The sequence below is a fragment of the Vollenhovia emeryi genome, unplaced genomic scaffold (genome assembly GCF_000949405.1).
Source record: "Vollenhovia emeryi isolate VEMERY1.0 unplaced genomic scaffold, V.emery_V1.0 DF939134.1, whole genome shotgun sequence".
Taxonomy (NCBI): domain Eukaryota; kingdom Metazoa; phylum Arthropoda; class Insecta; order Hymenoptera; family Formicidae; genus Vollenhovia; species Vollenhovia emeryi.
Genome location: NW_011967232.1, coordinates 1,976,319 through 1,994,701, shown reverse-complemented (window position 1 = coordinate 1,994,701; position 18,383 = coordinate 1,976,319). Strand labels below are relative to the sequence as shown.

At 34.7% G+C, this 18,383-nt stretch overlaps 1 protein-coding gene across 1 annotated transcript in view; it reads left to right on the top strand.

Moving 5' to 3' along the window:
* LOC105567830 overlaps positions 1-5,755 on the top strand; it is a 13,822-nt gene extending 8,067 nt beyond the window's left edge. Inside the window, exons 7-13 of the mRNA XM_012023038.1 lie at positions 941-1,005; positions 2,365-2,557; positions 2,745-2,835; positions 3,657-3,743; positions 3,976-4,242; positions 4,682-4,840; positions 5,335-5,755. Of these exons, the coding sequence (XP_011878428.1) occupies positions 941-1,005; positions 2,365-2,557; positions 2,745-2,835; positions 3,657-3,743; positions 3,976-4,242; positions 4,682-4,840; positions 5,335-5,483 (1,011 nt within the window). The 3' untranslated portion in view covers positions 5,484-5,755. The remainder of the gene's footprint in view (positions 1-940; positions 1,006-2,364; positions 2,558-2,744; positions 2,836-3,656; positions 3,744-3,975; positions 4,243-4,681; positions 4,841-5,334) is intronic.
* Positions 5,756-18,383: the final 12,628 nt, after the last annotated feature.

Here is an 18,383-nt window from a genome sequence, read left to right as displayed (position 1 = left end):
GATTATGCGGAGTGGGCAATCTTGTTTGTGGATCTTAGGTAAACCGTATGCTCTTGGTAGTGTGCCATCTGTACAATTGAGTCTTTTATAAATCGAATTGTCGATGTAATTCGATTTCTTCCATTCTACTAATAAACTATGTAGATTACTGATTAGTTTTTTAGTAGGATCTTTCTTAATTGTAATGTATGTGTTCTTGTCATTAAGTAATGTCTCCATTTTTTCTATGTACATGTCTTTCTCTATTGCAATAGTAGTATGGCCTTTGTCAGCTCTGGTGATAATTATTTCGGGGTGTTCACGTAGGAATATCTTTGTGATAGTTCAAAGACAAAATTGTGACAGTTTTTTGTGACAGTTCAAAGACAAAATTGCGTTGATAATAGATGACAGTCGTGCGAACAGTGGATCAGATTAAGTCTAATTATTTATAATCAGGTATTAATCACTACATTGTAAAAAATTCATATTAATATGTTGTAACATCGCTTAATCTTACTTAGTATCATAACTTTTATCCCAGCTTCACTGAGGATGACCCAAAAACGGGTCGAAACGTTTGGATCTTTTAATAAAGTGTGTTTTTTCAAAAAACATCGATAATTTCGCACGGACACCTGCTGGAGGCTCGCATTGGCCATTTCTCCCTACCTACTTTTATTACTTTTGTCGCAATATTTTTCTATTAATGTTTTAATATTTTATTAATTTTTTTGCAGATTAGTCTGCAGATATTTTACAGTTTACTCTTGGCGCGGGAGACTTTCAGAGAAACTTATTTTTTATTTTCCGGTCTTCTATCTCAATTTACGGAATTGTCCTTTCGGAACAATGTTTGGTACAACTAGAACAATCTATAGCCACAAGAAAATCTTCGATTTTTTGAAAAGGATGTGCTGGCAAAAAAATTGTTTTTTTTTAAATTTTTTTTGTAAACCAGTTGCGATATGAGATTCATACTGCAGAACTATGTTTCGTAGGCTTAGAACAACTCAGAACAAAAAGGTATGTATGACACGGCTATGTTTAATTTCTTCCGGCGAGTATTTCGATTTGGTAGTGGACAATGAACTTCTTATATGTTCAACTTTCAAGGCTTCTTGAGCAATACATCAACTGACCTCTTTTACTGGATTGTATAGCATCGCTCACGGGCGCCCAGTTACTCGCGGGCAATAGCTGAGCATGCTGGGCGATAGTGGGGAGAAAATATTGGGCAATAGTGAGAAGAAAGTATCGAGAAGTGAGAAAGAGTCCACGTAGATCGGATTTTGTTTCATCCCTAATTAGATTTAAAGTATCTCCTCCTTTTTCCATGAACATTCTAGTTGGAAGAATAGATTTTAATATAGCAAAAAGCATTGTTAAGTTTGTTAATGAATCTAATATGGTAATCTAAGTCATTACATAAACACATAAACATTATTTTGCCGGATCCTCACGGGGTGACTTTCTGGGGCATGGTGATATCTTGCTGATGAAGCCATATGTGTCACACTGAGGCCTATCTTCAGACTTCTATGGAAGTTTGATAGTATGGGAATCTATTCACCATCATTATCAAGAAAAGAAGCAGGGCTCCTTCCCCCCGAGGAGACCTGATGCTGGATCAACAGATCTAACAATAAGTCGCATGGTACTGTGACTCACGTCTGAGTCGGATCACCACATCGGGGTTTTTGAAGAAGAAGAAGAAGAAGTGAGAAAGAGCATAGATCGTCACGCTTGAGTGTAAGGTATGGTGGGGCGTTGATTGAAATGGGAGTATGCCTAGCAACTGGGCGCCCGCAGATGCCCGATATCGGCATTTTGCCCATCCCTGCGTTACTCTATAGAGGAGTTATAACTCTCAAATCGAGCATATTGCAAGACTTAATAACTATATTCATTTTAAATTGTATGATTTTCCACCAGAAGTAAGCCAAGGTTCCGGATAGACAATAGCGTCGATACATATGCTGATATATATGTAAATGTATAATTATAAGCATATTTGTGTCTGATTTGTATAATTTTCTTACATTACTTAAGATATTTTAAGAGCTCTGACATTATATGTACAAGGTTTAATTTCTATAATCCAATTGAACTTCTCATCGAAATACGACGATCAACACGTTATACGTACTTTATGTGTTTCGTGTAACCTTTACATATATTTTATGTCATGACGCAATTCCGGGACGAAGTGTAATCGTGCGACTTCGTCGATTGTCGGAATGGAAAGTATCGCTGATGATAACACATCGGCGACGATTCTTCTGGGAATCGCCGCTGAGATCACTCTCTACTCGAGAGTCTCGAGTCAACCGTTAATATTATCGATACGTGACACGTACCGGAGACATCGGTAGACGAATAAAGAAAGACAAATATTAATACCAAGTTCTCGAATTATTTACCGCTCACCAAGTGTCGTGGCCATCAGCATTATAAACTTGAGGCAGCTGCTTTGACTTGTTTCTTCCGTGGAAAACCCGAGAACTGCGCAAGATTGAACATTATATGTTCAGTCTTGCAGCATTTGGATTATTCACATCTAGAGATTCTACGCTTTGTAAGTCTTCTTAAAAATTCTTCATTATATGTGTGTGTTTTTAATGATTTTATTGCATATTTGCTCCTAGTTATAGTAGTCTATTCACTGTTTTAATCGTATAAAGAATTTACCTCGCAAAATGAATATAAACTTGACATAAAGATGTTTTTAAACAAGAAACGTATAATTATGGAATTATTCGCAGAATTATTCATTAAAAAACATGTTATTCTACCTGCTCAGTGCATTCAGCATTGCAACATTTGGATCATTCGCAACTGGAGAATCTACGCTTCGTAAGTTTTCTTTAAAATTCTTTATTGTTTCGAATAATTTTACTGCACATCCGCTTCTAGTAACAATTTAGACTTGACACATTTCAAAGATGAAACATCTATTCTGAAGTAATATTTAATATAATATAATATAATAATTATGATGTGCATAAAAGTAAAATGTAATGCAAAACCGTATGTTTATCGCGATCAGTTTTGCTGAAATACTTAAATATTACAATAATTGTCTTTCTATTTCCACTAATCGTTTTGTTATAAAAAGTTACTCCCTCTGATTTCATGTTATTCTTTTCCTAAGCAGTTACAACAACAATTCTCATTTATATTTTTGAGTAAACATTTTATATGTATATAAGTCAAGAATACTGTAAATTATAGACGCAATTTTATTTAATACGTTAAAGAGAAAAGAGTAGAACAGGATTATTTTAAATCCTTACAATATGGACATCTGATAATACTATATATTCGTATTTGACAAAAATATAATTTTAAATTATATCTTGAATTATATCGTATTTTGTAAGAACAATTACTGCATTTATACTTTTATTATTATTCCGTATTATTCTATTTTTATTTCTCAATAAGAAATAAGATAGCCAATATAGTCCGAGCAGGATGTAGATAACCCAATAATTTTGTGTAACATATGTGTTTATATACCGTTTTCCAACTCGTCCTGCGCGCCACTACTTTCAGTTTTATGACACAGTTTTGTTAGGTGGAATATTGTCGTCAGTAAATTCACATGTTTTTTGAAACGATAAACGATTTAATTGTTTTGATGCTTACTTATATCTATTGCTATTTCTTTTCAGCTATAACTACTTGCAAGCGCAATTCAGTCGATTATTCCGCCTGTTTAACACACTTTTTGAAAGAAACTTGGTCACAATTTATTCCAGGTAATCTCAATAAAAAGTTATAAGCATTTTATTATTTAAATTTATAATTCTCTTAAATAAAATATATACAATATTTTATACATGCAATACTTGTTAACATTAACAATAAATAAAGTTCCATAAATTTTTGAATATTAAAATTTCTTTTTGAAACGTTTAAAGAAGATTAAAGTTTCTTTAATCAAATCGTTTAAAAATATGGTTATTAATATGGTTTAATTATTTTTGGTAGGACTGCCAGAATTGAACTTTCCAACTCTGGATCCATTAAATTACGAACACGGTGCAGCAGAATTCAAATCAGGCGAGATAGATGCAAAAGTTGTTTTATCAAATACTACTGCTACAGGCTTATCAAAAGTTCGTTTTTATGATGTAAGAACGTATTTTCATGATGACAAATTCCGTTTGGAAATCGACATACAAATATCAAACCTATACGTGAAAGGGGACGTGAAAATAGATGGCACTGTAGGGATATTTAAAATTATTAACGATGGTACGGTAATAAGTTCTACGCAGTCTGCGTAAACAAAGATATATCGTTAATTTTGTTAGATACATATGCATTATTTACGATGTGATAAAAGATTTGTTATATGTGTGTGCATATATGTATATACAATAAACTGTAGCTTTTTATAAAAAGAAGTATTAACACCTATTTTGTTACACTCTGGTTATTAGTCAATTAAAATAATTATTAAATATTTTAATTGACTAATAATGAGGGTGTAACAAACCAGATTTTGTGTGTGTTTATGTACTGCGCATCTAAACCTATTTTTATACATATAATCTAAAATTTATTTTTATTGGTTTATAGAGAAAGTATTTTTAAAAAACATGGAAATAATGATTTTTCAATTATATATGTTTTTCTTACTAAAAAAAACTGATATATTATAGTTTATATTATATTATTATTTATGTAACAGGTCATTTCAATTCAACCATTGGTGATATCAAAGGAACATGGGATATAACAGGACGTGTAGTAAATGATACAGGGATTGTAGAAAATGTTCGAACATTTCCGTCAATTGGAAAGTTTAATATATATTTTGATAATTTATTCCAAGGTAACAAAGAGTTGAGTAAGTATTAAACTAATTCCAGATATAATTCCAGTTTTTTAAATGTTTTATTCAATATGCAATATTTAATCGAATTATTCAATTAAAGACGCATAATTTACCGTCAAAATTTATGTAATTCTTGTTACTTATAACATAGAAGTTTGTCTAAATTAATTAAGAAAAACTAATAATCTGTAACTTATACACGTTATACGTATATAATTAAAAATAGTTATAATATGTTATTCTAATGTAACATAAATTTAAAAATATATATAATTAATTAATTAATTGACTTAAACAATAGTAGAATCGTTGAAATATATGACTTTATAAGTTGAAATCGTATTTCATTATCTTTTAACTCAATGGTTCTATTTATTTTGCTATTTTTAAACAGAACATTACAGAATAAAATTTATTTATTAATTATTTATTTGAACATAATGATATTTATATGGTAATCTTATTTGTTTTTTTTAATCATGTTTTGTAGCAATTTTTATTTTCAGACAATCTTGCTGTAATTTTTATAAACGAGTTCTGGCCACCGTTATATCGAGTGATGTTGCCAATAGTAGCCAATATATGGGATCCATGGTTGGCTGACATCATCAATAAGATTTTCTCAAAAGTTCCCTTCTCAAAAATGTTTCCGTGAAATGCGTACATTTATCACACGTTTAAACATATCAACAAATACGAATAACAGAGAAATTATACCATATAATAAAAAGCAAGCTCAATTTATACCGTGCGGAAAAATTTTTTCAGTTTTATATGTCTTAAACTTAAACGAGACAAGAGGAGAGAAATAAAAAACTTGCAGCTAATCACTAAATAACTATGACAATAAGTGAAGTAGGAACACATGTACTTACACAGTAATATATCAAGCCGAATCGAACCAAAAGCGCTGTGCGACTGCGGAAACATCACAAAGTAAAATCCAAGAGTAGTTTATGCTATTAATTCTTTTGTGTTCTTTTACTTACAATTAGTCGCAACGTCTTTGAGTTGTCTTTGACGCAATAGCCTTTGTATATTGATAAATAATAAGTATCTTTTTTAACCATAATTAACACGCGCACCAAATTTCTTTTAAAGACTGGAAGGCCTGACAAAATATTTACTTTTGATTGTAATAAAATTCCAACATGTCGCACATCATATATGCAAAATTTTGCAACTTTAACTGCAACTTTCTTAAAATTGTGACGTGATGAAACAATGTGATAAATGAGATCATATTCAACCTTAAAAAGGTTAGGGAACACGATTGTTCTCCTTATTTTACTTGCTTTTTCTTATATGGAAGAAAGTAATTTTTGGTTGAACGGCGTAACCACATACACAGTCTCTCGTGCTATTTTCTTCTTTTCAATTAATATATTACAATCAGAGAGAGCGTGTAAAACTTTGCTCGATCAATTTACACTGAAAATCCGATATATGTACGGATGCAGAGATCATACAATTTTCAATTGCAAGAGAATTAAGGTCTTTTTTGCATATAGCATAGCTCCTCAATCCGAACGCATTAGTTTTGTATCACTGTATCTCTACACTGAGAAAAATGTCCGATTAAATATACTTAATTGGATAATCCAATTACATGATAACAAACGGATATATCCGATTAAATTGTATATCCAATAAAAAATGTGATCGGTTTTTCAAATAAATTTCATCGGTAATTGCATTTTATCGGATAAATTTCATCGGATATATCCATAATTTAATCGGACAACGTAATCGATAAACTTAATACTTTTGCTCGCCAGTAATAAAATAACCAAACCTTCCCAAATAATGCTAGTTACGTCGAGTGAAAATTGTATTATTTAACATTAATAAAATAATGCCAGTTGCGTCGAGTGAAAATTGAAGGTTTGGTAATCGGAAAAATTAACCATTGGACACACTATTTAATTGGTTTATCCGATGAAAAATTTTCTCAGTGTAGAAGAGATTCGAAAGAATGAAGCATGTGTATGAAGAGAGTAGAATACGACAAGTCTGAGGGGAAAATAAAGGGGCACCGAATTTGTTGCGGACGGAAGTCAGGAAGAGAAAGTTAAAATACGCGCCTAGAACGCGAGTTGTTCAACTTTCGCATCAGAGAATTCTTTCCGAGCCTCCCAGAATATCCGTAATAAAGTTATAAACTTTTAGGAAGGGCCATACCACACCTTCGTTGTATAACTGCTTACTCCGAGTTCCTCGTAGAACCCAACGGCCAAACTAAATTTCGCTTTTTTTCGAGTACCGATAACTGAATCTATAATCCAGTGGACAAGTTTCTTTTACGAACTGATGAGCCGATTTAATTACGTAGTGAATGTGTCAATACCATGAAGAAGAACCAATTCGCGAAATACTACATGTACGCGAAAATAGAAAAGGATAAATTAGCATAGGATTTATTTATAGCATACAATAATTGTATGTCTGTTATTTGCCTGAATCCAGTAACATTTGCAGACTGTTTCAATCCAGTGATTGAATTCTATTTATTAGACTAAGCAAGATACACTGATTATAAATAATGTTTTAGTTATAATTGTTTAATGTTGAAATTTTATTTGTAAATTTTTCCTTATTGTTAATAGGTTGTTAATATTTCATATTTCATAAATATTTCATAAATTAAATTATGCCGTATCGAATTAATAAATTAATTAACATTCATATTTTATTATAAGATACTTTACATTATATAGACAGTAAAGCAGCTTCGGTACGAATGGAAATATAATCGGTGTAAAAATCCCAACGATATTTGTATAAGTAAAATGTCCCATTTATAAAACATGATTGTCGTATTAAAGCGCTGGTCAATCCCATCGTAAATATCGAGATTAACGTTTTTCAGTTAATAAAAATGTTTAGTGTATAATTGCTGAGGCAGACGTGTCCGATTCGCGTGCATTTTCTGATGCGATAGTAATCTTTTGAGCGCAATTTAGCTATCTGGTAATTATTTAGTTTCACAGCATGTATAATTAAAGCGACTTAATTACACTCTCGACAGTGTACTCCGTCATTTTATCATTTTGTATTTTATTAAATTACTACATCAGCAAAGGTTACACTACTTATGTATTTATATACAAAGTTATGTATTACGACTTTAATTTAAATGTTAAAATTATATAACAAATGAGAAATATTCAAGACCAACTAAAGTAAATTGTTTAAAATACTCACGCTCAGACTTTGTTCAAAATACAGATGCAAAAATGGTAGCATGTTTCTGCATACCTAATGCAATATTGATTATACCAATGTATATACAATATATGAATTGATCAATATTATTATTACAGAATGGCGCACACAAAACCGGTCCCAAAGAATTTTTTGTTACTGTGTTTTGCGTTTGCAATCGATTTTATATGCGCCACCTCGTGTTATTCAAAACAATTCATAATTATTGCATGTTTTAAATGGATGCATATATTAAGCTAAGCTGGAGAGAGAGAGAGAGAGAGAGAGAGAGAGAGAGAGAGAGAGAGAGAGATCGTTTTTAACATCTAAATTCTAAAGTGAAATAGTAATAGTCAACTCTATATACAATATCAGCAATACATAACAATACATATTTAACTATAAGAAAGCTTGACGTACAGATATAAAACGGAAAGTTATCAAGTCTCTTTAAAATCTACTTACGCATGCACACGCATGCTCGTCAAAAGTTATAAATTTTTGGTTGGAAGTTTGCGCGTTACCATAAATTTTTACGTTCAATCTCGTGACTTCGAACTTTATAGACTTGAAATGCTTGAAGAGAGCGCCAGCTTTAGTAGAAATCATATAACGCCTCCGGTTCATGTACAGAAGCCAGTATATACACGCGCGAAGTTACAAATTTCAACGCGAATGGCAACCTACGGCCATCAATCTTCGCGGGCATCTGAGCGACTTGAAATTTTAAGGTTCTCAAAGCGTCATCAGCAAAAACTCGTGCAATTAATTCGATTCGTCGATCTGGAAGTGTACAGCTCCGCGAAATTACGAATCCGATAAAGACACTACTTACTCTATTGTTACTATCGTTACCAGCAATTATCGTACATCGCGAAAATTTTCAGTCTTTATGGAGAATAAACAAATTTGATAAATTCACAAATCTGTCGACTGTGTATAAGTTCAGTCAATCCTAAAAATGGATATATAAAATAAAACATATATATATATATATATTGTATGTATCAAAATAAACATATAAATGATTTATTTCTGACAAAATAGAATAAAAATTGTAAGAAAATTAAATGCTTGTACAAATGTTGTGTAAATATCTTCATCATGCAAATTCCATGACACGACAACCCTGGGCTCGTATTACATCACTTTCGACAAGCGGAGCTCAGATTAATAAAACCGATATTCCGCCGTGATGGAAACCGTCAAGTTCCGCCACGCAACTGAATAAATCACAAATACACGACTACCTGTGGAGACCCGCGTTAATGCCCGCTACGCGTGACGAGATGCAATTAATCCATGATAAGTGCAATTAATTTAGAGTGATTTTCTTTGCACGGTAACCGTACCGAATTAAATCTGGCGTGATTCATCACGCTGACAGGAAAAAAAACTAAAAAGATAAAAATATGAAGAGAATCGAGCGCGAAAGGCGGGAGAGGAGACTCCGTACCTCCCTTCATATCGAACGAGGCGAACCAGAATGCAGAGGTGCGCACGTGGACGGGAACATCGATCGTGTGTCGGCCGGCGAAGTCGGTAGACGCGTGAATCTCAATTTGCCGGCTGGTCCCCGTGGACACGTGCCTCCACGTGTATTCGGCGAACATTTACATAAGGTGTACGCGGTAACACGCCGATGCGCTCCCCCTGTGACGGGAGAGACGGCAGCATCCCCATCCACTTTTCGAGAGATTAACTCTATAGCTCAAAACGAGGCTAACGATTTACGCCTAGATTTATGTCTAGTACTCGATCTTCAACTAATGGCGGAATTTTACCACCGATAAACTCTAATTAAACAAAGAAATACCTATTACTTCACGAAATTTAAAATAAAAGTGGAAGTATGCGGTTCGCATATGTTACACAAACGGCTCTTTTCTTCCCAAGTTACTAAATGACATCGATGCTCGTCTTCCTAAGACAAGTCACTTGAACGAATTCTTTCGGCGAAGTATCGTCTTTAAGAACTTAGGTTCTTCTTTCCCTTCGAGTTTTTGCGTGTACAAAATAGTTAGAGAATTATAGGGAGAGATGCCAACAGTGCAGCAATACTCGATTGGGCGGGGTATCGTTGCGAAAGCTCCGCCGGCACGGCATGGCTAATTAATCAAGCTTTTACAGTCATCGTTCAGTTGAGCCCTCGACCGCCGTTCAGTTTACCAGCATTCTCTCTCTTTCTTTCTCCCTTTCTCTTGCTTTTTTTGTTGATCCATCTCGCTCCGAGATTCATGCTTGACCTTTCACGGACCATCGACGGAAGGGAGACAGAGAACACGCCATTCGCCTTTGTACCATTTGCCGAGTTGCTCGTGCGATCTTGCAACCGCATAAATTATTCATGTCGCGATTAATGCGGTTAAATATTTAGGTACTCCGTTATTCTTTCACTTTAGCACGTCGCGCCTCCGTGGGTGCGAAGCACGGGGATTACCACGGACTGCCGCGCCTCGCGCAAACAAATTTCCGCGAAGAGTCGTCCCGACGCACAGCCGGCGACGTCCTTAATTGGTGCTAATTAGACGGTTATACGTTAAACGCGCGGGCGTCGCGAACGCGTTTTCTCCCGCGCATAAAGGTAGTATAGTACGCCGATGGCGTTGCTACATTTTCAATGAATAATATAATAAATACGGTATAAAAATTCCTTTTAATTCTGCCACGTGTTATTCTTTATTTCTCCGAACAACAACTACTTGTTTATGAGAAGCAATGAATAACATTGCGAAACCTTGCAATATGAATTTTGCCGATAATCAGATATGTGTGTGTGTGTGTATGCAATTTTTAATTTAATATGCAAAATTATTATATGGTGTATGTTTTGTTGCAGTTGCTCGTTTCCTGAGATTGAGAATCATTAATCTGAACACGTTGTTGTTAGTTAATGGCCTGCTTCATAGCGCGCGTACACATATCAATCCTTCGCTATTACAAATCATCGTATAGCCTCGATGTTCCGCAGGTATCTTGGAAGACGTGGATGATATACATAAGCGCAAACAGCTACGTGAACGCGGGATAGATGGGCTGCATGTTGTGGCAGGGATATTCTCAGGAAATTCACCATTTTTAAGCTTATCCACGGTACTTATTTCTCGGGAGATACGGGAGGCCCAGGGCTTCACCCTGCCAGCGGGCGGAAGGATACAAAACGAGCGCAAGCTCGCCGGGCGTAAAGGATGAACGTGTTTTCCAGCCGTAGGAACGAGATACGTTCTCGGAAAATCGGTGACCGCTTTAGTACAGGGCAAACACGATTATCGACATTACCCTTTTGCTTTGCCGTAATAGAATTTTATGTAACTCGATTGCAGTTACCGAATTTGCCACTATTTAATGTCTTTTATGTCTTTGCCTTATATGTGCTATTGCTAAAGAGATATCATTTCCACCTTTCACTTCCTTGCATTTTCGTCTTAAATGATATCCGTACTACTTACAAAATACGCAAAATTTAAGAAATACGCGTGATAAAAGCAAACTTTAATTTTTAGATTTTTCCTGTTATGAGTATTTACAAGGATAATTCTAATGTCGAATAGATATTATGCACCCGTAGCAACAGGGTCATATCTCGTAACTCCTTTGTGTTTTATTACAATCCATCCATAAATTAGTCAAGGGTGAGGGAGGGCCACTTAACCAGCGACAATAATTCTTCGCTGCGAGAAGAACAGACGATATACGCCCCCCGTAAAAGATGACAACGCAATTTTCTGACAAAAGAGATTTCGATGATTTGTTTCGGGACAATCTCTTTTCAACATTTTAACAAAGAAAAAAAGTATAAACTTTGCATCGCCAGTAGATTGACAATAAATTGATAATAAGAAAGACAATCATGCGACCCAACTGGCAGCTGATTTATTAACTAATCCGTTACTACGTTTCGACATTTTAACAAAGTCCAACATACACATACATATGCATGTGTATATGACAACAGAAAGTTTTCATAATTATCTCTAATATAATAATAAGATAATTTTAATTAAATTATTTCATAAAAGTATGTATACATATAGTTAGTGTATTACCTAACATGGTTTTATCGCAAAATATAGTACCATGTCTAAAAAAACTTGTATGTAAATTTACTTGTGTAATAGAGAGAGAGAGAGACGCAATAAAAAAATTATTTTACAATTTCAGTAAATTACAACTAAATTATATTTATTTGTTCCATTCGCCATTTATCTTAGTATACGATAATATTTGGTGTACAGCATATAAATCAACTTGACCTCAAACCATTTTTATCTGGTCTCAACCCTTCATAATAGCCACACACACACGTATTTCACCAAAAAATAAAACTTTGTTCAGCAGTTTGTCTTTGCTTTTTTTATTCTCATTCTTCACACCCTGACCTCCCTGTGCGGATAACCTTTACGGTACTTTTCCGACTTGCTGCGCACGTGTTCGATACTATGGTACTCTAACAAACTTATATGGAGCCAATTCATTTTCAGGAATATATTCGCGTACTATGTTCCATTTTTCCGCAAGGAGAATATAATAACATTGTTCGTCTATAGAAAATGAGAAACAAATTTTGAGGCAAGAAGTGCTTTCAATGAAATAAAAAATAATTTTAATTTAGAATTGTGGGTGCCGAGATTTCACGTGAATATTATTTGTGCGGTTTAAGTGGCCGATGAAGCTTTCCGATGCTGATCGCCTTCGACTATGTCTATCGAAATTCGTGGTATGATCTTGGGCAACCCACGGGTCGTAAAAATCTGACGTAAAAATTAGGATTGCCCAAGGGCGTAGTGTGAAGGGGATGGTAAGTTTATGTGAGTTTCGGAATCCCAAGGTTGTAAAAGACTTACGGTTTGAAAAAGTAGATGTTAAATCCTTCGAGAATAGAGCATGTTTGATAATAAGTTAGAGACGGCGAGGATTCGCGAGGACTCCCTCCCAAGTGTGGACTTATTAAAATCACTGTTGTTGTCTAGCGAGCAGTTGTAAAAATTAATTTGCAAATGTGAAATAAGAAAAAAATTTCTCATTAATTACACTGTTTTTAAACACAAGAAACTGTATGCGCCATGTTATTAAAACTGTAGAGAATAATATAAGGACTGCAACAATAGCAATTAGTATAATGAATAAGAAAGTACCAAGAAAAAAGCGATATCTTTCACGCGTTTGATATGTCTGTTTATGGGCGATGCCTAGATTAAATTTCTCGCGCATTGACGTTGTAACAAAGCGGGTGCGTACCGCTGTACAGCATATAGCATTACTGGCGAGAATCGCAAAGAACATCCCGCAAGAGACACCTGAATATTCACATATCATTCTCTCCCTGCTATTGCATAGCTTTTATTTGCACGCTCCACATTTTCCTTTATCCCGTTACGAGTAATTCCGAGAAGAACACAGTACTAAATCATAGAACAACGAAACTGATGAAACGCATTTCGAAATGTGACCCTGGAGATAAGCGAGACGACACTACTTCGTCCGAATCGACATCCCCAATATAGTGCAACTGGGCAATGAATTACTTAATATTCATACGTATGTAAAAATTAGACACGTTATGTTACAATATCAATTTCTTTTCTTATTACGTGTGTCAAACTGTACTATTGTAATAGCTAGTGTAATAACTATTCGTAGCTGATCGATACTGCACTTATAAATCGTCGACATTAGTCTCGTGGTATCACATCGTTTAATTTAATTAATAATCTATTAATATTACGATTGAATAATTTAAGTGTCTCTAATATGAACAAAAAACACAACCGAATGTGTTGTTTTACTTTAAAATGTTTCTGAGATAAAAATTGTGTAGGTACAGCAAATTGCAGTATAGTAAATGTACTTAATAATTAAAGGTAAGGTATTAAGATTTTAACTAAAATTCATACAAGCTGAGTAAGGGAAATTTTTAATCAAAAAAGAGGGTAAGTAAAAGTGGGATTAAAGGCGCGCGTAACAGAGAAGCCGTAAGAATAACCACTTTTTAATAGCCAGTTAGTAATGTAAGCTTGAACAAATGCAAATGCGGTAAGAAGCGAGTTTTTAATTCAGAATCCAATTAATCACCCGATCTCATTAACCCATCATTATCGCTTGCTTTGAAAGAAGAAACTCCAGTTACAGTAAATCGTAAATCTGTGATAAAATAGGAATGAGATTAGGCGAAAGGATTTCGCCTAATCTTCGACAAGTGTCATTCACGAGCGAGATCTCATTCTCCGAATCTTCAGTAGAACAATTAAAATTACTTTCTTGATACCGATCACTAATCGATTAAGTCTCGTATTTCATTTAACTTGCTCCTGTATGGCTCGACCCTCTCAGACTTGGACGCACAGATGAAGCTCGATCGAGACAACGAGTGTATGAAGAAATGTATCGCAGATATCGTCGTCGTCATGAATGTAATAAGGTTTCAAACATCAGTGCGTCTTACAACAGTCGGTTTTACGTTCTCCATCGATTCGCCGGAACAAACGCATTAACCGCGAACCGCGAACCGCCTAGTCTCAAAGGAGCAATGTGGCTACTGCACTCTACTAATGCAAAGCCCTCCACTGTCCCGGTCTCTCCCCGTCTATCCCACGTACGCGTACTCCCCAATTCCCCTTTTCCGGGCCCTTTCTCCCCGCCGCACGGTCCCTTGCACTTCATCGAGGGCTCGCGGCTCCTAAATTTCCTACCCTTTAGTAATAATATATCTGTCCCTTGGGCGTCGCTGAGGAGTCCACCTCATCCTACGCAAGACCCCACGTGCGACTATTATCTTATATATAACCAAGCCCGAGCCCCCGAGTTTCCTACCGAACAATCCGCCGGTCCGACTCCGTGGCGTATCTTTGGATATTGCGAATGTATCTTTAAGATTGCACATCCCCGGAAACGAGCTCGTGCTAGCGCGCCTTTATGCCCGCCGTGCGACTACGATGGTTTCCTTTGAAGGATTAACCGAACGATGCGTAAAAAGAGACCGGGCACGTCGCAAGAATAAAGAAACGGAAGAATGAAAAAAAGACGGACGATTAATGAAAACTACAAGGAATGAGTGAACGATGAAAAAGCGAGGACAAGTCTCTAAATTGATTGAATGTCTTTGGGTAGAACGATAAGATCCGGCATTCGATCTTGCACAGGATATTCTAATACCGTAACTATTTTATCGTTTATTCAATGGGGCATGATATTTCTCAAGCTATTAATTAACTGTACTTAAAATCGCGTATCGACAGTACTGTGTACGGTCGATCACCCGAATCGGCATGCAGTTTAAAGTCGAAAAACAGACGCGAGGATGTCATCTGCATACTGTTATTGCGACAAATATTACCACATGCCTCAGTGGTCGAATTGGCGAGACGCCCGCCTAGAGAGTAAGGGAGGTCCAGGTTCAAACGCTGGCTGAGGTAATATTTTTCGCAATAAATTTTCTGTATTAACCGATTAATTAACAAATGTGGCCAACTGTGGTAGAATGAAATTGGGAATTTTATTATTATACTGGCAATTTAAAGAAACTAATCTTCTATTAATTGACGCTAACAATCTCAACTAATCTTTATAAATTAATTTCGCATTATATCGCTCATTATCTAATAATATGGGAAATTATATGTTAATGGAGCTATCATATAAACAATAAATTCAAACTCTACACTTATTGTTAGTATTAAATTCTCTATAGCTTGATTGTATAGGTATATATATACACATAATACATAAGAAACCAAGCTATGAATTCAATATTAATTGTTTCAAATTCCAATTACTTTAAATATATATTTTAAACAAACAAAAAGCATCTATTTAATCTTTCTAATAATCTAAGAGGCAGTAAACACTAAACGATCAGAAGTTGTCACTAATTTAACAACATATGTACAAATACATTTTGAAGATTATTGCTATTATAAAGTATTTATAAAAATATTCGATCTTTCTCTCTCAAGATATCGATTATTTCGACTATAATAATACATAGACATTTTTCATGATTTTTATTTCAACAATCTTGATAAATATTTCTTTGTATCTGGAAATTAGCATTCCATTATGAAATAACATTGTACTAATTTAATATTCTGCCAGTAAATGTACGAAAGAAACTGTTACGCGCGTATTTAAAAGTAACATATTTTCTCAAAAATTAAAGCTTGCCATTTGTATGTTAAATATGTTGACAAAAGGCATAACTGTGACAATACGCTGAGTAAGAACACCCGCGAGAGCTTTATGTTTTGTTACAATGTAAAACTCTCTCACGAAACAGAAATTAAAAGATATTTTGGAATTCATCTCTAACATGTCAAGTCGAGAACATGAAAGTTAAATAAAAAATATGACTTTGCGATATACGCGATGAAAAGAAACTCTTTTTCACGTCCTGGAAATCCGTAATGCAGCAAAATATATTAAAGCCTTAGGCATCGCAAGTATACGCCCTTCTTTCTCTTGTCATTCGCTTCTTTTAGTTAAGAGTCATTAGTATTGTTAGATAGTAAATAAATTTCATTAAAAACTTTTTAAAAAACTTAGACAGTAAAAAGTAAATTTCATATAATAAACAATCTAAACAATACGTTATTCTGCTACATATTAATTTCACTCATTAATTTAAAGAATGTTGTAACTTAAAACACTGCATGTAATTTTCATTGACCACATGCAACTGCGTAATTTTACGCGCTACACGCGCGTCATTTAGCGTTATCCTTACATTTTAGTATTTAAGTTGTTCCATTCTCTTGATAAGTTAGTTAATAGTTAAATCATTTTTTAAATTAATAATTAATACACTGTAATTATTTTTTTATATTACTTTTTATCTTCATCCATTCTTACTAAATTTGTAGATGTCATTTTAATGCATTCTGATTATTTTTTCAAACTGTCTCCCATGTTTTTATTAAATTTTACTTTGTCAGTATCATTCTCCTTCACTCTCAATTAGATGTTTAACTGTAATTTCTCTTTCTTTAACTTTTTGTTTGTTCTCTAACCTTCTTTATATATTTTTTCACAAACTGTCAAAATTTACATGCGAGGTGAAGCACGACACAAATCTAAAAGAGAAGTAAAGCACACCGCGCTTCGAGAAAACCAATTGATCCCGAAAGAGAGGCTTCAACTTCGATATTAACGACATTCACGCCGGTAACATCTCTTTTTTAGAAAAGAGAGAGAACCAGAAACGACAAAACGCGCGCTTCGCGCGCGCAATTTATAGTTGAGCATTGTATTTTTAAGAATTCGTATACATGTAAAGAAGTAATTGTATGCGCAACGTCAATTTAAAATAAATAGTAATTTATCACTCACTGATACGGCTCGCAACAGCAGAATTGTACATCGTTAACTAGGTATGTATGTTAACTGTAAAAATACAAATATGCATATGATTAATATAGACTAATAATGTAAACATGAAATTATTGTATTAAATATACTTTATATTTTATATTTTTTAAATAAGTATTTATTAAAATAATTATATAGAATACTGAAAAAGTTTTCCTTTTAAACATAAACTCAGAAAATTTTATACGTATGATTTTGCCTTTAACACTTATTCGAATCCTCGTTTGAATCGTTTGAATAAATAAAATAAAAACACAGAACAGATGCTTTATTTTACACAAGTAGCAAATAACATCAAAATGTAAGACACTCACCTCACCGATTTCTCCGCTGTTGCCCGATGCCTCCTTGGCCTGCTCCTCCTCTCAGATTTCCTTGTTGCACTCACACCAACACTCACTCGCGAAAATTATCGATCGCGCGAAATTTCGGCACTCCCGTACGCGATGTGAGATACCGCGAAACGCACGAAATATTGAAAAACGACAGAGCGAATTACAGCGCGAACGCCGAAATCACACACAAATTTCACGCACAAGTTTCTCTCTTTTCCCGAAAATAGAACGGATTACACGAAATCGATAGATAATTAAAAGCGCGGTGCGTAAACGTGATGTAACCGCGACAAAGTACCACGGTTCACATTCATATTTTAGATGAGTTAGTCTCGTGAAATACCTATGTACGTTGATAAAGAGCCATCGCCGCGTCGCCTCAACACGCAATTCGTCTCTCATTACAAGTTGTAGGAACTTAATAATCGAGGAACGTTACTCGTTACTGATAAAGGTGTACAAATCGATAGCGTTTTATCCCTACATTCGTCGCGATCGAGTCTTGGAAACCGATAACGCAAAAGTAATAACACTCACGGAGCGACTCTCGCTGCTGCTTGCCAGCACGACGTTCGGCGAGCGAATGAGAGCTCGGCGACCTTCAGCTACACGATGGCACGCAAAAACATCGTACGTCACCGCGCCGAGTGAAAAAC